Source organism: Cannabis sativa, chromosome 4 (assembly GCF_029168945.1).
Source record: "Cannabis sativa cultivar Pink pepper isolate KNU-18-1 chromosome 4, ASM2916894v1, whole genome shotgun sequence".
Taxonomy (NCBI): Eukaryota; Viridiplantae; Streptophyta; class Magnoliopsida; order Rosales; family Cannabaceae; genus Cannabis; species Cannabis sativa.
In genome coordinates this window covers 5,803,856-5,828,363 of record NC_083604.1, presented here as the reverse complement: position 1 = coordinate 5,828,363, position 24,508 = coordinate 5,803,856, and the positions used below count along the sequence as shown (strand labels likewise).

The 24,508-nt window shown below is 33.2% G+C and overlaps 3 protein-coding genes and 1 non-coding gene across 6 annotated transcripts; 2 read left to right on the top strand and 2 right to left on the bottom strand.

Annotated features, from left to right (window-relative positions):
* Positions 1-1,756: 1,756 nt before the first annotated feature.
* On the top strand, positions 1,757-4,542 carry LOC115714740 (sufE-like protein 2, chloroplastic). Of its 3 annotated transcripts, none has more exons than XM_030643496.2 (2): positions 1,757-2,687; positions 2,788-3,249. In XM_030643496.2, exons 1-2 carry the CDS (start codon positions 1,947-1,949, stop codon positions 2,824-2,826), a joined length of 780 nt encoding a protein of 259 aa, XP_030499356.2. In that variant the 5' UTR covers positions 1,757-1,946; the 3' UTR covers positions 2,827-3,249. The 3 variants fall into 3 exon arrangements, with proteins under 3 accessions (XP_030499356.2, XP_030499357.2, XP_030499355.2); XM_030643497.2 differs by lacking the exon at positions 2,788-3,249 and adding an exon at positions 3,483-4,542 and having other exon boundaries at positions 1,758-2,670; XM_030643495.2 differs by lacking the exon at positions 2,788-3,249 and adding an exon at positions 3,483-4,542 and having other exon boundaries at positions 1,762-2,687.
* LOC115714742 (high-affinity nitrate transporter 3.2) lies at positions 3,332-4,804 on the bottom strand. The gene is made up of 2 exons (XM_030643498.2): positions 4,347-4,804; positions 3,332-4,144 (listed from the first exon to the last, which is right to left on the bottom strand). Exons 1-2 carry the CDS (start codon positions 4,468-4,470, stop codon positions 3,651-3,653), a joined length of 618 nt encoding a protein of 205 aa, XP_030499358.2. The 5' UTR covers positions 4,471-4,804; the 3' UTR covers positions 3,332-3,650.
* A 14,776-nt stretch (positions 4,805-19,580) lies between these two features.
* LOC133036750 (uncharacterized) lies at positions 19,581-22,234 on the bottom strand. Its single transcript, XM_061113480.1, has 5 exons — positions 22,113-22,234; positions 20,864-20,993; positions 20,511-20,686; positions 19,954-20,365; positions 19,581-19,841 (listed from the first exon to the last, which is right to left on the bottom strand). Exons 1-5 carry the CDS (start codon positions 22,232-22,234, stop codon positions 19,581-19,583), a joined length of 1,101 nt encoding a protein of 366 aa, XP_060969463.1.
* A 1,906-nt stretch (positions 22,235-24,140) lies between these two features.
* LOC133037588 (small nucleolar RNA R71) lies at positions 24,141-24,244 on the top strand. The gene has a single exon (XR_009687678.1). It is a non-coding gene; the product is annotated as a small nucleolar RNA R71 (small nucleolar RNA).
* The last annotated feature ends 264 nt before the right edge of the window (positions 24,245-24,508 follow it).

Below are 24,508 nucleotides of genomic sequence, written 5' to 3'. Positions count from 1 at the left end.
GCGTGCAAGTGAGGACAAAGCACGCTAGAAACACTCTTGTTGGTCTGTAGGATCAGTCGTCATTCCATGAAGTAGCTAGAGTGACGTACTCGTGTATAAGAGCCATCATGTCGTGGGTGTAAGGGCCCAATGGAAGCTTGAAGTGGGGACATTATACTAACCATGTAACTTCTTCTTCTTCCTCCACCTTCGATCCAAACCAGACCCAATCACCGAGATAAGGTGTGGACCCCCGCAAGCTAACCTAAACTAAACCCCATTTCCAAAAAATATTTAGCTTCCTCCACATTTTTAGTAGTCCACAAGGCCCTATCTCTCTCTCTCTCTCTCTCTCTCTCTCTCTCTCTCTCTCTCTCTCTCTCTCTCTCTCTCTCTCTCTCTCTCTCTCTCTCTTCGCGTTTCGCTCAGCTCTATGCCGACGAGGTGTGTATGACCATTATTGAAAATTAGGCTCAAGGTCCTATTTATACTATTTGGGCCCGTTTTGGTACGCATGATTGGACTGGATTGGACTGGACTAGACAAGATTGGATTATGTTGAAAGTAATCCTGTGTTTGGTTTAAGAATAGATTGGACTATTTTATTTATTTCATTTTAGAAAAAGAAAAACTTAAATTAAAATAAAAATATATAATAATAAATAAATAGAAATGAATAATTCGTAGCAAAAAAACAAAATAAAAAATAAATAAATTATAAAATAAAACAAAATAATGTATCCCATATAATTAAATATATATCATAAATATATAATAAAATATTTTATCATATTTTTTATTTAATAAATAATTAAAATAGTAAAATAAAATACTTGAATAATATAAAACTGTTTACAAATTTAACATAAATATTAATTTTTTAAAATATTTATATAAATTTTCTAGTAATTTAAAAATAATATATAATTATTATTTTTCTTAAAATCAATTTAAGTAACTATTGTTTAATTAATAATATTTTTTTTAAAACTTATGTATAATAATTCAAAATTATACATTTTCACTAATTTTAATGAATAAATTTTTGATAAAAAAATTTATAACTAAATGTATGATAATTATTTCATTTAAATTCTTATTAAATTTAAAATATATTAATAAAATTAAAATTAAAAAAACGATAAAAAAAAATCTCACCTGTATTGTATACCCACTTTATATACTTGTTTTAATTTTTACCTTTATTTTCATATTTTTTAGATATACCCACTTTTATGAATGATGTCCCCGTCAGATCTCTTAAGTTATGTAAATTATATGCTAGATTTAAGTAAAGAGTGATGATATATTAGGAATGCACTCAAAAAGTGGGTATATTTTAATAAAAAAATAATATGAAAGTATTTTTGATTAATAGATACAAAAAAGAGGTATTTTTTAACTTATCCATTATTTATCCCACCCTACTGCATGTGATAAATCCCAGACAGATGAGGTTAGTTGGATTAGTTATCCGAACTTCTAACATGCCCAAACACTGAAATTGGACAAATTAGCCTCTCTAATCCAATCCAGTCCTGCGTACCAAACATGACCTTTTAGAAAATACATGATCTATTTTATCATTTAACACATAATCCAAATCAATAACTTTTACAAAAACACAAAATTTAAAATAATATTAATTCTTTATTTTATTTTAGTGACTAAATTACCAAATAAGAATAAAAAGAAAATAAAATATTTAGTGGCAAACTATGAAATAATAAGAAACATTATTTGAAGGAGTAAAAGCATACCTTTTCTTGGAAAAATAAATAAATAAATTTCGCGCCTTCTTTGGTTGGTCTCTTTCTCTCTCTCTCATATTTTTTCTTACTTATAAAATCAGAAGAGAAATGCAAAACCCCATTAAACTCATTTGCAGACACACATTTTTAGGGTCTTCAAAACAAAAATCAAATCAAATATAAATATTTTCTTTTTCACTTTCTTTCTGTCCAAACATGAATTCTTCCATTATACGAATCAGTACTCATCTTCCTCTTCCTCAATGTTGCTTTCCTTCTTCAACAACACCGATAAAGCATTCTAGCAACTCTACCTTAAGATGTGCTAATTCTAAGTCCAAGAGAAATAATTCTTTAAAATGTTGTAATTTTCTCTCACCGGAATTGAATGCCAGGAGGAGGAACCCTAACAGTTTCACCGAGATTGAAATGCCGCCGGGGGCATCCGAGCTCTCCGTTGCCGATAAGCTTCAACGGTTAGTTTTGGAATTCAAGTCGCTGGCGGAGCCGATGGACCGTGTGAAGAGGTTGCTTCACTACGCGTCGAAGCTGCCGCCTTACGATGAATCGGGTCGGGTTAAGGAGAACCGGGTCGCGGGTTGCGCGACTCAGGTTTGGGTAGAGGCGAAGATGGATGAGAATGGGAGGGTAGGGTTTAGAGCAGATAGTGATTCGGAGATTTCTAAAGGGTTCTGTTCGTGTTTGATTTGGGTAATGAATGGGGCTGAGGGTGAGAAGGTTTTGGAGTTGAAGACGGAGGATTTTGAATATGTGAATGTTGGGTTGCACGGAAGGGGAAATTCGAGGGTGAATACATGGCAGAATATATTGATAACTATGCAGAAAAAGACCAAAGCTTTGGTTGATGAGAGAAATAGAAACCTCTCTTTCGAAACTTTATCTTCTTCTATTGATGAATTCGCTACTGAAAATCATGGAGGTTCGGCTCAAGCTCATGTTAGTCATTACTTGCTTTGCTTTCTCTCTCATGTTCTATGATTTTTTATAATATATATACATAGATTATATAGGCAAATTATATCTTTTTCTTGAACAGGACAAAAATGAACAATACATACAGTACAAAGAAAATTGATGGGTATAGTATAATTTTGAAAGAGTAAAACGTTGGGTGTAAGAACAGTAAAGCTACTAAGGTGAATAGGTGATGATGATTTTTGTTAAGAGGGCCAAATTAAAAAGAACCCCTTTTTCTCTTTCACCTTCTTTATTGTGTTTTCTTGCTTTTGGAAAGAAGTCAATTGAGTAATAATATAGTCTGCTTATAAAATATCTTAAAGAGAAGAGAACATTGTACTGAAGTTTTGATAGTTAGAATGTATGCTATGTAATGTATTTTTTAGAATTCTTGGAAATGGTTCTATATTATTTGTTATTATTTGTATGGAAAGTGGAAACAAAAAATAATTGGTTCTAGAAAATGAAAACTATTACTTGTTCTGTCTTGGATTTGGGAATCCAATATATAGAATAACTACTATGCTATTTACCTATTGTACTGGAACTTGTGTCTCCCTTTCTTTATGCCAAAGATTCTTCTCAGCGCAATAAACTATGTGAATAGAATAGAAGAATTTAAATTTGGGAACTCATTAGCTAAAAAAGTATAAATACAATATTTTTATTTTTCTGTTCAAACTGCAATTAGAAAGATTCCTTTTGTTATCTTATGCTTCATGATGAGTTATCTAAGTAAGCTTTTAAAACTTTTCATTCTTCCTTTCATTCCAGAATTACAGTGAACTGTATACAGTGTTCGGGCTAAGTGCTAATAGGTGCTTGACTTGAGATTTGTGAACCAGAAGTTGTAATAATAGAAGGGTGTTTTAAGAAAAACTACAAACGGGGGAACACTTCAAGTTTGAGGTAAGTCAGCAATATATCTAAGCAGCCATTACCTTAGTTCTCTGAAGGACTCTTATTCTTTCTTTTCTCCATTATGAGAAATCCAAAGAAGGACACCACAGAAAAAGCAGAGAAGCAAATCGAAGCAATGTCAAATGACACCTGATTTCCACTGATTCCTTGGATTTTAAACAGGTTACTGATCTTACTAGCATCTGTAGTCTGGCCAAACCCCACCTCCTCACCGGAGGAGTTGTAAGCGTAGACTCTCACAAAGTAGGTAGCTGAAGGAATATCGTTTTCAATTGGCCAATCGAAGCTTTGACTAGTCTGAGAAGCATCATAGTTTCCATTAGCAATGGTGAATTGACAGGTCTTGTCTTTGTTCAAGTTGTCTACGGTTTTCCTCCATCCCCGGTCTATCTGGCTCACCGGAGCATAACACAAACTCACTTTCACATTCTTGTACTCTATACCGACTCCAGATGCCTTGAAGCTCTCATTCAAACCCCATTTCCCAGTAATTCTGTCCTCTTCAGCCTTCAATACTGCACCATAAAGTGTAGAAAGTCACAGTGAGAAAGGCTTTAACCACACACACCATGGAGCCCTAAAGAATACTATAAGAAAATATTCAGATGTAAACTAATTGAGATTAGTAAAAATCCCAAGTCTTAGATTACTCTGTAAGTATGGATGTTCCTTTTGCCGATTAAAATAAAGAGCAAATAAAGCTACAATTCTTCATACCTTGACCTTGTAGAGGGGAAGCACTGACCACTAGAGTTCTTGGGAGAGAAGAGAAGAGAACATCACCATAACAAGTTTGAGCTAAGCAGAACAGTAGAAAGCTGATGACTACAAGAGATTCCATTGCTGATATTCTTTTTTCTTTTGGAGAAAAAGAAGAATGGTAAGACTTTATATTGGTAGTAAACGTAGAAAATCAAAGTTTGAGACTGATTTTTATAAGGAATCTGTACTTGTGTAGTAGAAAAACTTGTACAAGTGGGTCTAAATATGTAGCTGTGGCTCAAATCAATTCTCAAGAGTCAACTAAGTCCTATAACTTGTCTACTTTTTTCCAAGTAGCATGGCAAAGGGGTGGGCTATGTTTCTTTGTTTTTTGGTGCTTTAAGATGTGATCATAAGTGTACTATTCTCTTAGTTGACACGTATGTAAAAGTAGAACGTGTTGTGGTGTACTAAAAGCTCAATTACAGTACTCAAACCAAAAATCTAGGCTGGGACTCGCCTCAAGAAGTATACTAATTGCCAAGTCTTCAACCTCTTCTTATATCTATGTTGTGATATTTTGCACACGCACTTGTACGTGTCGTTACAAGTAGTAAACTCACCAGGAGTGAGGTCGATCTCACAGGGATTGTAGGTAAGTACGTTGAAATTAAACTTTTACTTTTATTTGATTAAATAAAAATTAGAAAAGAATTAAAAATAAGAAAACTAATAAGAAACAATTATTTAAGAAAATTCACAGTTAATTAAAATTAAGGTTTCGATTTCAATTGTTTCTATTGATTATGACCTAATATGATTATTTTCCTAAGGTTAATTTTTATGCAATAGCAGGTTTACTAAGGTAATTTATAGTCTTCTCATATATATAAACCTCAATTACATGTAAACTTTCTACTCTCGTGATAAATTTAACATGCCACATGCATTAAATACAGAAACCCTATAAGCTATCTAAACCATATAAGTACTCTCGTTCTATATCGAAACTCAGTTCTATTTCACTATAGCATAATTGATACTTACTCTTCAGATCTCGCATCAAAATCATAGACAGTTAATTGGTGATCGAGCAATTAAAAGTAGTTAAGTACAAATAAAATAAACTACATAGAAATTAGGGGGAAAATAAATCATATTAAAACCATAAAATAATGTTAAACAATCTCCATCTAACCCTAATTAAATGTTTAGCTACTCATGTTTATGAGAGTACAATCACACATATTAACTTTAAGAAAAGAGATAAAAATAGAGAAGAAAAGAATGTTGAAAATCCTCTAAAAAAATGTCTCTAATATTGCAGTTGATCTCTCCAATTCGCATCTGTATTTTCTGTTTATTTCTTTCTGAAATTGCTTGGCTGAAATCAACTCCAGTCCACCTTTTATATAGGCTTTCAGAGACTAAAAAGATAGAAAAACGGACATATTAAATGCTCATTCGAACTAGAAAACCCCCAACACCCACGTGAGAGAAAAATACGATTTTTGTGTTGGTTGTTTAGGGGAGTGGGCCGCGGCATGCTAAAGTCATGTCGCGGCCCGTGTTAGAGTTCGACAATGATTTTTCTGCTGCGTCGACTGATAGTGGCCATAACTCTCTCGAGATTGCTCGGAATCAGACGATTCAAGATGTTCTGGAAAGACGAAAGAGAGATCTAGGACTTTTATGTTTTGACTTTTTCCAAAATCTAATCAGAAGATAGTCGAATTCAGACTTGAAGTTTCAGTTTTATTTTCTTACACAATTTTCTCTATTTTAAATATCATCTTTTGTGAGATATTTTTATCTTTTTTTTCATCTTATTCCTTTGATATTTTCTAATCTTCTTCTATTTTAAATCTGCAAAAATAAAAGATAACAAACGTGAAAATGCTCCAAACACAATTAAAACTCAATTAAAAATATACTAAATTTAATCTAAAATTAATACTAAAAATAACCTGACAATCTAAAGAGGCCTGTCTTAACTCAAGAGAGAGAAGACTATTTTCTCTTTGATGACACATGGGGATGAGGATTGGTCTCTGTTTAAGCAACCGAACAAAATTGCATAACTTAGGTACTTGATTTTGTTGCTACATTAAGAACTGTCCAAGTTATAAAAGCTCATAACCAACCCTTTAAAGAAGCCAAGGTGACCATGGCCATCATCAGTTGCTGCTACTTGGTTGTCATTGCCTTACCCCACCGCACCGCGTGCCTACGTTGCCATTGCCTTACAACACCGCCTACATTGTCATTGCCTTACCCTTTAAGACATATTTCCTTATAAACCCAATTATCTAAAAAAATTATCATGCCATAAGTCACTAATGGACATTCATCTTTAATAATTACCGTACTTAACATTTGTTTAATATTATCTTTCCTCCTAATAATATCGTCATAACTGAATAATTTAGAATTAAATTGCACAGATAATGTTGCATATTATTTGCAGTAATGTTGGAGATTGGTCCCACAAAATAACTATATTCATGATCGAATTATTCTGCAGTGTGACGAGTCCTACAAGAAGACTGTGTTAACATTTTGTTATAATAATAGCAAAATGTATGGATGCATTAAAATACACAGTCAATTTGATAGACATGAATTTGAGTTACCATTTGAACAACAACAAAAAAAAAATCATCAAAGCTACTTTATTTATACTTTAAAAGTTATTTGCATGTTGTCACAACCACCATGAATTATTATATAATATATATAAATCAAATATTTGATAGTTATTCTTTGTTATTGTAAGTATGTTTGCTCTCACGTTATCTCTTCTTGAGACTTAATATTCTTAAATTTAGAAAGAATAAAACAAAAGAACACAAATTTCATACGTTACAAGGAACAACATAAAGTCAATTTTAGTTGACTTTTTTATTTTAATTTATTTAATTAGAAAGAAAGAAAAGAAAAGACATGAAAGGATGAAAAATAAAGAGTGCCTATTTGGTTGACAAGATGATGATGTGGTTGGAAAGATTCAGAAAGCAATCGTGACCATGGAATTCATTGAAATCGAAAAGTGAGATTTGATCGAAGGGAAGGAAGTGGGACAGGCCATGGTTTCATGATTTCGGTTTACACGCACGGCAAAACTATCTAAATATTTCATGTTATGTTTGTTTTGAGGATAAACATCAGACCTTGGAAGTAGAAAACCAACTCTCTACAAATTTAATTAGTGGATTTTCTTGCTCCACTAGTCCACTCCTCCATTCAATTTTAGTGGGAAGATTAAAGGTTGGTTACACTCTTTTGAAAAATATGACAAATATGGGAATTTGGGTTCTTGTTACTTGTGTCGAGGGTTTGAGCTTCAAAGGCGGGATTGCTTCACCTCTTTTGCAGGAGTCATGAGAGGGATTTTTTAGAACTATAGAGTATTAGGGCAACCTTCCACCGTAATATAAATAATGAAATTTTGACATAAGTGGATCAATAAGCGTAATTTATTAACCACAGAGATTTATTTGGAACATGTGAGTATAATGTGAATTATTTGTAGAATAAAAATATTTTTAAATTTGACGACATTGGAGACCTGATTGGAGGCCAAAAATATTACAACATGTTTAGTTAGTAGTTTTAATGAGATTATTGAGTTAAGTTAGTTTTAGAATTATTGGAGTATTTTAGGATATTCAGGATTGACCAAATACCTTAGAGTTATAGATTTCTTAGTGGCTTAAAAATAGTAAAATAATCTTTTATTAATTAATTATTTAATATTATTATTATTATTATTATTATTATTATATATAAATTGAAGTTTATATATATAGGATAAGCATAAAATCTAACAAACCCTCTCCTTTTCCTTCCTCTCGAGCAAGAAACTAAAGTTTTCTTTAATTTCTGCTGTCTAAGAACCAGCCCCTCTACACCATTAGTAGCAGCTAGAGATAAACCACTTGAAGGGGGAAGCCTAAGGTAAGAGTTTAGTTCTTTTTTTCATGAAAAAGCTTAGGTTATAAGGGGTGAATTTTGGTTCTGTTGTTGCTAGGGTATAAGTAAGCTTTTGGTTTTGTTTCTGAGTGTTTTGAGATTGGTTTTGATGCTCATTTGGGTGATTTGCTCGCTAGGAGAGAGTCAAGTTTGAGTTTTAAGCTCAAAGTTTGAGCTCTCATGGTAACTTTTGATTAAGAGCATAATTTTGATTTCTGTTACGTAAAAATTGTTATTTGGATGTTGTGTGATTGTTTTGTGAAGTTTGGAATCAATTGGTTAGGTTTTGAGATGTTTAAAACTCGGGGTTCTCATTTCCTACAAAAAATAGTCCACCGTTTTTAGAAAAATGGTTAACCGTATTCCCTACCAGGAAACCCTGACAATGGCTTACCATTTTTGGTGATGTTTAGAACCCCTGCTTTTCAAGATTTCTTGATGTTTAGGGCATTGGTACCCTAGTGACTTATAGGGGGACTTACGGTGATGAATTAAGGACCTAGAACGAGTTAGGTTAAGTGATTAACCGTTCTTTTTATTGTTGTGACATAGGGTCCGGAATCGTTGATCGTTATCCGTACAAGTTGGCTAACATACTTGAATCGAAACTTGAGGTAAGAAAGGTACAGCCGTACGACATAGCATGTTAAGTTACGATTATTATCATTATGACTCGACTATGATCGATGTAATAGAACGATGATTCCTGTTAAGTGGATTAAAGTCATGACGCCAAGTGAAACCGTTGTTAGGTTTCCTACTATCAACTTTCATATTAGACAATGACAGAGATATATGGATGTCAAGTTAGGGCATCGACTTGTCTTATGAGGCAATGAGATATATGGATGTCAAGTTAGGACATTGACTTGCCTTATTAGGCAATGAGATATATGGATGCCAAGTTAGGGCATCGCCTTGCCGTATTAGGCAATGAGATATATAGAGTTCAAGTTAGGGCATCGACTTGCCTTATTAGGTAATGAGATATGTGGATGCCAGGTTAGGGCATCGACTTACCTTATTAGGCAATGAGATATATGGATGTCGGGTTAGGGCATCAACCTTTTCTTATTAGGCAATGAGATATGTGAATACTAGGGAGTGGTATTTAGGTTGTTCTGGTGAGACATCCGTGATAAGTCATGACTCTAAACTGAAATCGTTGATGATGTGTTCTTATATGCATCTATCATAGTTGACACTAGATAGAGAGCGAGGAAGGACAATGTACATAATAACCATTTGTATAACATACATTATCACATAGATTTTGTTGCTCATTGTTATACAGATTATGGTCATTCTCTTTTGTCTCAATTACAACCTTCTTTTGTTGTCACTGAGTAGGTTCCACTGCCCATGGACTAGATCAAACTTAACTACGATGTGGCGGTTAGGGAGGGGACTATGATGCTTACGGTGGTGGCTTGAGATAATGTAGAGAAAGGTTTTTGGGTTGGTACCAATAGGCTGTATTTTGCCAATGCTCTTATTAGCGAAGCCACTTCTTGTTTGTTGGCATTGGAACTGGCAGCGAAAAATGGCTTGTAATTTGTTATTGTGGAATGTGATTCTAACACAGTGATTAATGTTGTCAAAGGATTAAATCTGAGGTGGAAAATTGATAACTTTGTAGCTCATTGTAAGAGCCTCATGAACTCTTTTTCGTGATGTAATTTTTTTGAAAGTTTCTAGATCTTTTAACTTTGTTGCTCACAATTTGACTAAATGAACTTTTAATTAAAATGTATATGATAGGATTTAGGCTTCCTCAATACCGAATAACATTATTTATAATGGCCTTAAGGCCTAATTTGATCACATTTATATAAGGGATGTTGGTGGAAAAACTATCTAAACTATACGATTTGTGACACTTAACCCCACAAACTGATATTTTGGTGGCAAAACTACCAAAACCTCACTTTTGCTATGCTTTTTACCCTCCCGTTAGTGAATTGCTATTAAATGCCAAGGAGAATTGTCTATGTGTATCCAAGTGCACACATGTTATATTTTGATTTGTCTACCTAATTTTTAATTTTTAAATATAATTAAAATAAATTTTTTAAATAATTAAAAAAGTAAAAATAAATAAAAAAAATTACATTTTTTTTTTCATTTTTGCCCAATTTTTTCTTTTCTATTTTTCTTTATTTTCCTTTTTCTCTTCTAGAACCATCCCCCTGGCTTCTTCTTCTTCTTCTTCTTCTTGCTCTTCTTCTTCTGGAACCACCCCCTCCTTAACTTTCTTTACATTAGCAATGTGAGACTATTTCTAATACATTTTGACTTGAAAAACTGTGGGTATAACAAACGACCTTTAAGAGACCACATGAATAAACATGAAATTTGAAAGAATCCCACAAGGCCAAATCAGGAAATTTGTGGGTATACATGTTGAGAAATTGTAGATTTTTGAAACAAGTTAAAGATCCCAACAGTAAAAACTGGCACACATTGGTAGCAAGGTCCCAAATAGAGGTAAAATGTGGAGACAACAAAAAATTCTAATTGCTCTAATACCATTTTAGAATTTAGGATGAAGATGCATGGAGTTTCATCTCAAAACTAATTGACAATGAGAGGAGTATCCCATTCATCTTATGTATGGTATTTTCTTTCTACACATTAACAATGTGAGACTCTTTCTTATACACCCTCCTCACATTTGAGCCTAGAAAGTATAGGTGTAATGAACGATCTTTAAGAGACCACAGGCCCAAACTTGACATTCAAAAGAATCCTGCAAGGACAAATTGGAAAATTTGTGGGTGTACACGTGGAGAAATTTGTGACTTTTTTTTTAAACAGGTTAAAGACTCCAATAGTAGAAAGTGGCACACATTGGTCAAAAGGTCCCAAATAGAGATTAAAGGTGGATAACCAGAAGCTTTTTTAATTGATCTGATACCATATTAGAATTTAAGATAAGGTCATGGCCTGCCATAATGGTGTGCAAGGTGGGCTACTGCACAAGATCCTCAAAAAATAAAAAAGCCCAATATATATTTTTTATATGCCCATAGTTTTTTTTAATGAACCTAACTTTTGAAGGGGCCAACAATTTGTCATTAGTCACTTTTATCCCAATTTTCAAAGCCCATTTTTTAATTCTATGAATGCTTTTAAGCAAAAAAATAAAAATCTATTACTGTTATTTATAATTTTTTCAAACTTTTTATATTTTCTTTTCTTATCATTTTTTTGTTGTATTGGAATCAATAACAATTTTTATAAATAGTTGGAGTTTTTTGATATTTTATAAAAAAATATAACTGAAATATAATATTTAAAAATATTATTTATAATTTGTACTTTTTTAGGGGCCCAAGTTTTAAATTAGAACAAGGCCTCCAAAATGTTTAAGACGACCCTGGATAAGTTGCATGAGGTTCTATCTCAAAACTAATTGACACCCTACCACCCATAAGAAGCCTAGCAGAAGCTTTTTTAATTGATCTAATAACGTGTTAGAATTTAGGATACGGTGCATGAGGTTTCATGTCATAATCAATTGGCACCCTACAACCCGTAAGAAGCCTATTCATTTCATAACGCTTCGTCAAGGCTGAAAAACCTTTGGCACACACCAAAAATAAAATGAGGTAATAAATGATCACCTTGACGAATGCCACATTGAGGATAATAGGTCCCATTCGTCTTCTATCGTGAACAACATGATACCAAACAAAATTCACACTACAAAGAATAAAATCAACCCATCTTTCATGGAATCCCATCCTCATTATAATCACACCCAAGAATGACTGCTCTACTCAATCATATGTTTCACTCATGTTAAACTTAAGAGTCATGAAACTGTTTTTCCTTGCGTTTTCAACTTAAAATAATTCATGACCTAAATAAAACCATTATATTATCAGAATTCAAACGTCCTGAAATAAATGCACTTTGAGAGACCGATAACACCATATTAAGCACATTCTTCATTCGATTTGCCAACACCTTCGATCCCACTTTATAAAAAACATTACATAAGGAGGAGATAGGTCGCAAATCTCCCATATGAATTGGACTCTTCTTTTTGAGTAATTGGCGTTGAAACTCTCTTATGTTTTAATTTTTATACACTTAATCTCTTTTTTTTTGGGAATTTTACATTGGATGCTGTTTTTTTTAATTGTTTTATTTTACACGCTTAAAATTATATTTACTGTACACTTTATATATTGTATACTGTGTATAGTAAAAATTGTTAATTTTCTCCCTTTATGCTATTTGTATTTGTAGGATGTGTTTTGTTTTATTTTTCTTTTTTAAAAAATTAGTAAAAGCTGATTTAAAAAGAGATTCACATATGTGATAATTTTTTTTAATAATAACAATCAAATTAAAAAAAGAGTGATAAATAAGACTCTCTTTACTGTCATTGTTCTTCCTTCTTCACTGCCATTGTTCTTTCCTTCTTCTTCTTCATCTTCTTTTTATTTTTTATCTTTGTATCTTTAATTTTTGTTTCAGTTTCTTCTTCTTCTTTCTTATTTCTCTTATTTTTGTTAGTAAATTAACAATGGGTAAGAAATATTTCAAAGAAAATCCTCATATCCCTACATCTTTTATAACTTCGAAAAGGAAATTAGTTGTTCATTATCTTAAAAAGAGAAAATTAGTTGTTTTATTTTCGATGATGAAGATTTTGAGATACCTAAAGTGCCGAAAGTATTTATTTATTTTTTTTTTGAGTTATTTTAGAGTTTTTTTTCCTTTTTGCTGTAGATGTTCTGGTTTTTTTTTTTCCTCTGATCTATGTCTTCTGCTCATTTTAATTTATTTTGTTGTTGTTATGTATTTCGTATTTTTTGTTTCTTATTGTATGCATATTTTTAATGTTTTTTAACGACTATTTTGTTGTTATTTGGCTTGTTCTTTTGAGTCATCTTTTTTTTTTAAAAAAAAACAGCTGAATACAAATTACCCCAAATCCATTACTTATTGATATTCTCATCTACACCATCTTCAAAATTTTCTTCTTCTTCTTCTTCTTAAGCTTTTTTTTCTTCATTTGTTTAAAAGATTGATTCACGTTTTTTCAATTGTGGTTACCATTACTTTTTGCTCTTCTCATCTTCATCATTTTCAAAAAAAAAAAAAATCAGTTTCTTAAGCTTCTTTTTTAGTTTTTATTTTTTGTTTGTGCATGTTCAGTCTCAGATATCGATTTGAGATTTTATTCATCACTCTCTAATTTTGTTAAATTTTATATGTTTTGTTGTTCTGTATGTGCTATTCGGTGTTTAGTATTATATACTTAATTTTTTATGTTTTTTAATGGTTATTTTTTGGCTGTTATGAATTATTTTTTAATGTATTTAGGGTAAGGGGAAATTTTCCAAGGTGAAGGTTTCCTCTCGTGATGTTATAGAAATCTCCACTTGCAAAAGAGTTATTGAGGTATATATTTTTTTTTTTGTGATTTTATTTGGTTATTTTGTTTGGTAGTTTTATTGTGGTTTTATAATTGTTTTACGTAATTTTTTATGTTATTGTTTTAGGTTTGAAATCTTAAATGCTTACACTCTGATTGGAATAATAGTTGTTTTTTGGCTGTTCTAGTGTTGCTCTGGTAATTCGGACCGTAGGTGTTGCAAATGGAGGCTTCGTATGTGTTTTGGAGTGTATACAATATAAAAGAAAAAAATTAAGATGAGGATAGTATTTTTGTAAAAATTTTCGTATGGCAGTATAAATGTAAAAGTGCCCCCAAAATTTAATATTTTTGTAAGTAGTCATTTTTTTGGTGGCAAAATCCCTTTAATTTGATTTTTTTTTTTTGTAAATTTGAGGCGTCAGTTAAATATTACTATTAAATACTAACTGAATACTGTGTACACCTGTGTAAACATATAAGTAAAATTTCAAAACTAATACAGTAATAATTTAAGGGAAATTTACACAGTTTACTGTGTTTTCCCATTTTCTTTCTTTTATACTGTTACACTCCAAAAATAACTTTTGTACTGTTTTTTTTTTTTTCCTACTGCCAACTTTTTTTTTTGAATCAACAATATAGACTTTTTTGTGTACATATCTCTATAAGATTTTCTCACATCAATATTTAAAGTTTTTTGTTTTATTAGAAAAGTTGATTGGATGTGGGATGTGACAAAAGTGACAAGCATTTTAATCATTTTTATAGTTTTTTTGTTTGCATTTAAAATTTGAAAATTAATATGTTATAACATCATAACATTCATGCATGCTTGCCACGTACATCTCCTCTCCTATCAACATATATATATGATGTCCAACTCTACTATTATATATACTTAATTATATTGAAGGAACCATTCAAAAAAAAAAATTATATTGAAGGAAAAGAAAGAAACTTGTAACACCATCTCGATGATGAGATAATTCATGGCCGAGATGATGAGAGGGAAGACCATGAAGGTGATAGTTCTTAGTTCTTCTTCTTCATCTTCTTTTCTTTTCTTCTTCTTTTTTTTTTTTTTTTAATTTTTTGAAGTTCTTAGTTATGTTTTTTTTTTTAAAATATAAGATTTAGTGTGGTTTTTTTTTGTTCTAATTTTCTAGAACTTTTCTTGCAAATATAGTGCATTTAGTATTGAGGATGTGCACAACATAGTTAATTTTTGATCATTTTTTTTTATTGTTTTTTTTGTTTTAGTATTGTTTTAGTATTGTTTTACTGTTGTTTTTCATGATTTATTTATTTGAATTAATAGGTATTTTCTGGGTGTTCTCGTGTTGTTGTGATGGTTATGTCTGTGAGCACTACTACAATGTAAGCCTTTAGCTTCCCTTTTTTCAACCCAATTTATAAAAAGGGAAGCTAAAGGGGGTGAAAATATCTGCATTGACATTTAGAGGCGGTTTTTTGGTAAAAACCGTAGGTATAGAATGTATATATATCTATGCCGTCGGTTGGGGGTTGGGAAAATTAGGGTTTTTTTATATAACCCTATGGCGTCGGTTATTAGGTATTAACCGACGCCATAGGTGCCACCTTTATTCGACACGTGGCACCTATGGCGTCGGTTAATAACAACCGACGCCATGGTTATATATCAGACCTTTTCTGCTTCGTCTTCCTCACTTCCTCATTTCACACCTTGCGAACACGGAACGGCCACCCACAAGCGGCCCCCAAACCCACGAAAAAACCCTCGCCAACCACCACTAAAACAATCTCATTCTCCCTCATTTCTTAACCATTTTACCCCATTTTTGTCTTAAAATCTTCTATTTTCTATACCTACACCTATACTGTAAAAAGTTTAGTTTTTTCCCCTCATATACCAAACCGAACCTATTATAAAGAAAGGTGGTGGGTATAACTCGACCCACTTAGATTTTAGCGGAGAAAACGTTGAGTCTCAACGTCTATTAAGGTATAAATATGCTTTCTATTCATTTTATTTATGTACATTGGTATTATTTCGTTTTTGTAAATTTTTTTAGAATTTTTTTATTTTATTAATATTATATTGTATGTGTTCTAGAGGGGGTCGGATTTTTGTAGCATTTTATCGCCGGATTGCGTTTATAAGGTAAATATTTATTAACTTGATATATAATATATATGTATATATTTTGTGTTTTATTATTGAATATGTGTTTATATATATCTTGTGTGTATATATTATTTGTGTATTTTGTGTATTTGTATTGTATATATATTTGTGGTGAATGAGAATGAGAGGTAGTAGGAATTTAATTAGTTTAGAGAATATATAAATTTAGTGAGAATATATAATTGATTATATATGTATATATATTTATATGTTATTTTTAAAAAAATTAACTATGGAAATTAGTAACTAGCTAGTAACTTGCTACTTTGTTTAATAACTAGTAAGTAATTTAATAATTAAAATTTTAAATTGGTTGTATATTGCATTATGTTATAGGTTGTGTGCTAATATTTGAGTGTCGACATATTTCGATGTTGATCGGATTTGCAATAGGTATATCCATCTGCTAACCTTTTGTTAGTATAATTAATTATCAATGCATGCTTAGTTGAGTTTGAATATCTTAAATATTCATCCGTAGTGAAGTAGGTTCTGCGAATACATGTACTGCGGTCGGATGGGTGGATAAATTTTGCATTGTTTATGTTAGTTTCTGTTTAACGCCCAAATGTGACTTCCACTAGCGGTGGTTGTAGTATAGATCGGGCGGTCGATTCCACAGGGAGGTGATTATGGACAAAAGCGTTAGTAGAAAAATAAAAACAAAAGGTTAATAATAAGTGATAATAGTAACCAATGATTTTGTGATTTTTAATTTGATAATAAATATTAAAAGAAAGCAAATAAATGTATAATCAATAGTAAAAGAGAGAAAGGCTTTAAGAATCATCCATATGCTTGTTTAGCTATTTTGTACCTTTGATTCACAAAGTTGACACTAGTCATACAACATTAAAGTTCATTATATTTTGAGTATACAAGTTCTTGAAAATAAAAGAAATGATTTAATCTTATGTAGAACCTAGAAATGACATTATACATCAAGCAATAATGCAATAAAAGATTAAACATAAAACAAAACATAAATATTATTTTTACTAAATGGAAACACATAGAAAGAGCATGACTAATCCTATATATCTTTAGTAAAAATAATGACAAAGAAAATAGAAATAGAGATGGTGGTGATAGTGAAGGAAATGAACATTAATATTACTTTTCTTAATTTTTAAGCACATAGGAAGAGCATGACTAAACCTATATGTTTAATAAAAAGTAAATAAAAATGAACATAAAAGATAGAACAAGATAAATACTACTATTACTACAATCACTAAATAAAAATATATAGAAAGAGCATGACTAAGTCTATATATATATTTAGTATATAATAGCATATATAGTAGTATAGATGGATGAAGAACAAGAAAATAAAAGTGAAATAAAAACTTGCATTACTCAAATAAATATTACATGTGAATCAAAGATACAAAATAACCTCACTTTGCATATGGAATCATCCCTAACCTTCCAAGGAAGATTAGGCCATTATGCTAATCATTCTCATAAAATTTCTAAAGAGAAAAGATGAGAAGAAAAGATGAGAGAATTTTGCTATAGTTTTTCTACACTAAAAATTACACTCTCAATTACTAAAATGAGCTCCTATTTATAGAGCCATAAAAGGACTAAAAATAAATAAATAAAAATTTGGGATTATAAAATAAATATTAAGATTAAATTTGACATTTCAAATCAAAAATAAAATTAATATTATTTTTGTTATCATGTGATTTTGACTTCTACTCTTTGGATGAAGGTTGAGTGTGGAAGAGGAAAATAGGGTTGATGATGACCTAGACTTATCATCATTGCATCACATGCTTTGGAAGAGACAAAATTGATGATGAGCTTCATGGGCTAGGCTTGACCTTTTTGGGTTGGGTTGTTTTCGACTTTAACAAAAATGCCATTTTTTTTCTTCTTTTCTTTTCAACTTTGCTCCTTCCTCTTTATTTTAACAAAAATACACTTTAATTCCTACAAGAAAGATATAAATTGAATCAAAATCAAATATTTTCATTTATAAAATATATTACAATAATTTCATGAAAATATCAATTAAAACTCAATTTATTTTATTATTTAAAATAAATAAAAGTGTATTTTTAACCACTAATCACAACCCCAACTAGCTTATTGCTAGTCCTAAAATTCAAGCGGAGAAAAAGAATAATCGAATTGAATAAACAAGTCAAATCACGCAAAAATATCCAAGCATTTTCAAAATATTAGTAGAGAGTTAAAGATTGCTATCAATGTTATTTCAACAGAACAACGAGTTGTGTGTGTGTGTGCACCAAAGTTTGTATTTATTTTATTTCAAGTCTTAACACAAATAGTATCGAAAAATCTCAAAAGTGTAAAGGTCTCAACTCCAATTTTTTTCACGGGTATTGAAAGTATTTATATTGGAAGGGTGACACTCTTTGGAGTTGGAAATGTAACAATTAACGCACAAATGAGAGAGGATAAACTTTTTAGGATAAGCAATTTGAACAAATATTGATCACAAAGATAGACATATCAAACCAATAGAATTCAAATGACAAACAACCTTAGGGATTTACATGAAACACTCACAAAATAAAGAGCCAACTAACTAACTAATAAATAAAGAAAATATAATAACAATTTTTTTTTCTTTAGAGACATGTGATGCTTCTCTTTTTTTTTTTTAATTAAAATAAACTAACATGATTTTTTTTTTAGATATGGAAAGAATGGAGGTAAATAGAAATAAAATGATATTACTTTTGCTATTTTTATTTTTTTTAAAGATGGAGACTACTTGAAAATCAAAATAAAATGATGTTGCTCTTGTTCTTTTTTTTTTTTTTCATTATATATATTTTTTTGATGATTTTTTTTTTTTACTTTTTTTTTCTTCTTCTCTTTTTTTTTTTTTTTTTTGACAAGAGACAACATATAAAAATAAAGATTTAAAGAAATACAATAAAGTTACAAAGAAATAAACACAAAGGCTCTTTTGACAATAAATTAATCCTAGTAAATGTCATGTTTGAAATTCCAAAAGTTTAACTTTACCAACTCAAATGATCAATGAAAGTTCAAAAAGTTATTTTCTCAACTCTCACAACTCACAAAAAATGAAAAACTTTACACTCAAAATTTTTCTTAACTATATGTGTTTACAACCATTTTACCACATGTTTGGAAAGTGCACAAAAGAACTCTGAAAATCACAACTTGGTAACAAAATATAGCAAATATTGACTCAAACTGTAATTTTACTATCATGCTTGGATAATTTTGAAAAAATTTGACTTAAAAAATTCAACAAGACAATTATAATTCTCTAAATGAACGCTCACCGCAGCTCACCACCCCCAACTCAAAATTAGACGGTGTCCTCAATGTCACAAAAAATATGAAATGAAAAAGATAGGGAAAAGAGTACACACGATCGACGATAATATGCAGGGTGAGAGTGGAGATAACCTGATAACAGTAACCCAAAACAAACATAGAAAATACAAAAATACAAAAACACAAAACAAAAATAAAAATAAAATAAAATACTATAATATATAGATAGGAAAATAAACATTTCGAGTGTATAACTGCGGGTCCTCGAAGGACCTCTTCAGCCAAGGCTCCACTTCTCAATGTAATGTTTCAGTCTCTGGCCATTGACTCGAAAAATTCTCCCATCGGTTGGGTCCTTGACTTCAACGAACCGTTGGGGAATACTTGTTTCACCACATATGGACCGGTCCACCTCGATCTCAACTTAGGGGTGGAGATGCAAACGAGAATCGTACAAATGTACTTTTTGATTCGGCTCAAAATGTTTTCTTAGGATCTGTTTATCGTGAGCAACTTTCAGCTTTGCTTTGTAGATCCTAGAATTATCGTAAGCATCATTTCTCAACTCCTCAATTTCAGACAATTGAAGTTTTCGGTTATTCTGTACCGCCGCACGTAGATCGAAGTTCGTGGCCTTAATAGCCCAATAAGCTTTGTGCTCAAGTTCGACGAGGTAAATGACATGCTTTCCCATAGACAAGTCGATAAGGAGACATCCCAAGAGGGGACTTGTAAGCGAGTGCGATATGCCAGTGCATCGAAGACGTGTTGACCAATCTTTTGCGGTCGGGATTTACCGTCTTTTCAAGAATGTTTTTGATCTCCCTATTAGCTAGCTCAGCTTGACCATTGGTTTGTGGATGATAGGCATTGGCAACTTTGTGAAGTACACCGTACTTTCGCATAAGAGCCTCAAAAGATCGGTTGCAAAAATGAGTGCCTTGATCACTAATGATAGTGCGAGGGGTACCAAACCTCGATAACACATTTTCTTTTAAGAATTTCACAACAGCGTTATCATTATTTCGACAAGGTACCGCCTCGACCCATTTTGAAACATAATCCACAGCAAGAAGGATGTAAAGGTAACCAAAAGAAGGTGGAAATGGTCCCATAAAGTCTATCCCCCAACAATCAAATACTTCGATGACAATAATTGGGTTCAAGGGCATCATGTGCCGACGGGACAAGGAGCCTAACTTTTGGCACCTTACACAAGAGCGACAAAAATCATTGGTGTCTTTGAACAAAGTGGGCCAGTAAAGACCGCATTGTAAGATTTTGCAGCGGTTTTCTTCACGGAAAAGTGACCACCACAAGCATCATTGTGGCAAAAATTTAGCACACTAGACACCTCATCATCGGGAATGCATTTTCGCATAATCCTGCCTGACAATACTTGAATAAGTAGGGATCATCCCAAAAGAAATTTTGCACCTCAACCAAGAATTTGCGTTTGTCTTGTGAACTCCACTCAGAAGGGAGCTCACCAGTTACTAAGTAGTTAACAATGTGCGCATACCACGGTAACTTAGTAACAACGAATAATTGTTCATCTAGGGAAATCATCATGAATAGGTGGGCCATCACGGGATCACTAAATTCAAGTCGGGACAAGTGATCCGCTACTACATTTTCAACATCTTTCTTGTCTTTGATTGTTATGTCAAATTCTTACAAGAAGAGGATCCAACTAATTAAGCGCACCTTAGCATCCTTTTCAGAAAAGAGGTACTTAAGGGCGGAGTGATCGGTGAAGATCGTAATAGGTGATCCAATCAGGTAAGCTCGAAATTTGTCAAGAGCAAAGACAATCGGCAAAGCAACTCTTTTTCGCCTGTGGAATAGTTCATTTGAGCACTATTAAGAGTTCTACTTGCATAGTAGACAACAAAAGGTTTCCCCTCCTTCGTTGTCCAAGAACGGCTCCAAGCAAAATTAACGGCATCACACATGATTTCAAAAGGAAGACTCCAATCGGGTGATTGAATAATGGGAGCGAAGTGAGTGAATTCACAAGTGTTTGGAAGGACTCCTCACACTTTGGGGTCCACTCAAAAGTAGCATCTTGGCTAGGAGGTTGCATAATGGACGAGAAATCATTGAAAAATTCTTTATGAACCTCCTATAAAAACCGAAGATGGCCAAGAAATGACCGAATGTCTTTGATTCTTAGGGGTCGGAAGTTTAGAGATGAGGTCAATTTTAGATTGATCAACCTCAATCCCTTTTTCAGAAACAATGTGGCCTAAGACAATTCCAGAAGATACCATAAAATGACACTTTTCCCAATTAAGCACAAGACCTTTCTCGATGCAACGTTTTAAAATGACCTCAAGATTGAGAAGGCATGCGTCAAAAGATTTTCCAAAGACGCGTTAAGTCATCCATATAAACTTCCATGGTGTTTTCAATCATGTCACCTTGAAAATACTCATCATGCATCTTTGGAAAGTAGGCTGGTGCATTACACGGTCCAAATGGCATACGGAAAGCATATGTTCCAAAAGGACAAGTGAAAGTGGTCTTCTCTTGGTCCTCTAATGCAATCTCAATCTAATAGTAACCTGAATAACCATCGAGAAAGCAATAGAAAGGATGACCAGCTAGGCGCTCAAGAATTTGATCAATGAATGGGAGCGGGAAATGATCTTTACGGGAGGCAGCATTCAATTTTCGATAATCGATGCACATATGCCAACCCGTCACGGTTTGGTGGGAACAAGGGCCCCTTTTTCATTTTGGACAACAACACCCGATTTCTTAGGTACTACCTGGAATCGGACTCCATTTGCTATCGGCCACTTAGGGTAAATGATAGCGGCATCAAGAAGTTTTAACACTTCATTTTTCACCACTTCTTTCATTGGTGGGTTCGATCTTCTTTGAGGGTCCCTTCGTGGGATAGCTTCTTCTTCTAGATTAATTCGGTGGGTGCAAATTCGAGGGCTAATACCTTTGATATCGACAAACGTCCAACCTATCGCAAGTTTGTATTTTCACAAAGTAGCTCGAGTAATCGCAATTCTTGAGAAAGTTGAAGGTCGGACGAGATGATAACCGGAAAGGTTTGGCCATCTCCCGAAAAAACATGTTTCAAACCCTTTGGAAGTTGGTTCGAGTTGAACATTGGGAGGTTCTTCTACGAAGCTTTTAGCGTTTCCCTCTCACGAGGTAATGCTTCAAAGTGTGGCTTCCAAAATTTCTTCCCTCTGTTTTGTGTGTCCAAGTGATCAACAGTAGCGAGAGTGGACTCAACAAGACTGGGATTTTCATTTTCGAAGTGAGAGAGGAGTTCATCAAGATTAACAAAATTTCTTTGCAATTGAATCTCTTCAGAAATAAGATTGTCAATCATGAATGATTGATGACATTCTTCATCCTGTTGAAGTTGTTTCCCAATGTGAAAAATTTTGACCTGAAGTGTCATATTTCCAAATGATAGTTTCATTTTACCATTACGATAATTAATCAAAGCATTTGCAGTGGCAAAGAATGGTCTTCCAAGGATGATAGGAATTTTCGATTCCATGTTGACCACAGATTGGGTATCTAGAACAAGGAAGTCCACGGGATAATAGAATTTCTCAATTTGAACAAGAACATCCTCAATGATACCCCGAGGCTTTTTGATAGAGCGGTCGGCAAGGGCCGCAAAGACAACGGATGTTGGCTTCATTTCTCCAAGACCAAGTTGCGAGTACACGAGTAAGGCACGAGATTCACACTCGCGCCAAGGTCAAGCAAAGCTTGGGCGACTTCATGAGTCCCAATTTGGCATGAAATGGTGGGACAACCGGGATCTTTGTATTTTGGCGGTGTCTTTTGTTTGATCACCGCACTCACTTGTTCGATCAAGAAAGCGCTTCTTGACATGGTGCTTTCTGCAAGGCGATTCTGAGTCCATGATGATTTTGGCATAAGTGGCACTTGTTTTATGATGTGAAGCAAAGGAAGATTAATCTTCACTTGTGTCAAGTGCTCAAGGAGTTCGGCTCGGTTTTCGAATTTTTCCAACAGTTGAGCACGGGAAATGGTACTTTTGTGACCATTTATCGGTGCACTGTCAGGGGCAACTTTTGAATTTGAAGTAGTGGTTTTGATGGATGGATCTTCCAAAGCTTTACCACTTCTTGTTGTGATGGCGTTAACCCCTTTAACGATGCGATCATTAGAGGTGGAGATTTCAGCCATGTGTTGCTCCTTGTGCATTAAATTGAAATGGGAAGGAAGTACGCCTTTCTCGAAATAGCCAAGGATGCGGTCAATTTTGAAAATTGACTTTTTATTTCTTGGACATCTTCCTTTAATTGGCGATTGATTTTAGCTTGTTCCTCAATGAATGCATGACATAGTGCTTTCAAGGAGTTCCCTTGTTGTTGAGCATTGTATTGAGGCGTAGGATATGCCTTTGGAGGTTGAGCTTGATGCTCATTTCTCCATTGTCCTCCGCATGTTTGAGCTTGGTTAGAGTTATCTCTCCAACCGAAATTCGGGTGGTTTCTCCAACCAGGGTTGTACGTATGGGAGAATGGCTTGTTATATTGCCCTAAGGCATTGCATTGCTCCTCATGAACCCCCTTCATTTCTTTGTAAACTAAGCAGTCCTTAGCTAAATGCCCATTTTCTCCACAAACGAAACAAGGTTCGAGTGGTCCGGATGTGCTTGGGCAACCATGCACCCTTTTGGCCATCTTTTTAGTCGTAAGGATTTCAATTTGCTTTTTCAAAGATTCGACTTGGGCCTTTAAGCTGTCCTCTTCCCGAAGTTGTTAAATCCTACCGGTCGATTTACGTTGGTGCTTTCAGCGCGGCACTTGGACCGGTCCATGTGTGAGATTTTTCACAAGCTCAATGAGAAACTCAAGAGCTTCTTCGGGTTCCTTTTGAAGGAACTCACCGTTGCACATCATTTTCTACGAACCGGCGCTCACGACTTGTGAGGCCTTCATGTAAGTAGCCGACGATGCGCCAACTCTCGTACCCGTGGTGTGGACAACGACTTAAGAGATCTTTAAATCTCTCCCGTACTTGATAGAACGTTTCATTGTCTTTTTGGGAAAATGTTGAGATTTGTCTTTTCAACCGTTGGTCTTATGGACAGGGAAATATTTAACAAAAAATGTCTTGGTCATTTCTTCCCATGTTCCGATAGACCTAGATCTCAAAGAATACAACCAACTTTTAGCTTTATCCTTCAAGGAGAAGGGAAAAAACTTTAAGCGTGCGGCATATCTGATGGTTGCTCGGTCATAAAAAGTGTCAACAACTTCCTCAAATTCCCTAATATGCACATATGGATTTTCATTTTCTATTCCATGAAAAGTTGGCAAAAGTTGAATAATGCCGGGT

Excerpts from the sequence above, each read along its gene's own strand:
- LOC115714740 (XM_030643495.2), top strand. The coding sequence starts at position 1,947 with ATGAATTCTTCCATTATACGAATCAGTACTCATCTTCCTCTTCCTCAA. Across the intron at positions 2,688-3,482 it reads GAGGTTCGGCTCAAGCTCAT|AATTACAGTGAACTGTATAC; the intron begins GTTAGTCATTAC and ends CTTTCATTCCAG.
- LOC133036750 (XM_061113480.1), bottom strand. The coding sequence starts at position 22,234 with ATGGCCAAACCTTTCCGGTTATCATCTCGTCCGACCTTCAACTTTCTC. Across the intron at positions 20,994-22,112 it reads GACGTTTGTCGATATCAAAG|GCGAAAAAGAGTTGCTTTGC; the intron begins GTATTAGCCCTC and ends ACTATTCCACAG. Across the intron at positions 19,842-19,953 it reads AAAACATTCTTGAAAAGACG|CATGTCATTTACCTCGTCGA; the intron begins GTAAATCCCGAC and ends TCTATGGGAAAG.
- LOC115714742 (XM_030643498.2), bottom strand. The coding sequence starts at position 4,470 with ATGGAATCTCTTGTAGTCATCAGCTTTCTACTGTTCTGCTTAGCTCAA. Across the intron at positions 4,145-4,346 it reads TTCCCCTCTACAAGGTCAAG|TATTGAAGGCTGAAGAGGAC; the intron begins GTATGAAGAATT and ends TTTATGGTGCAG.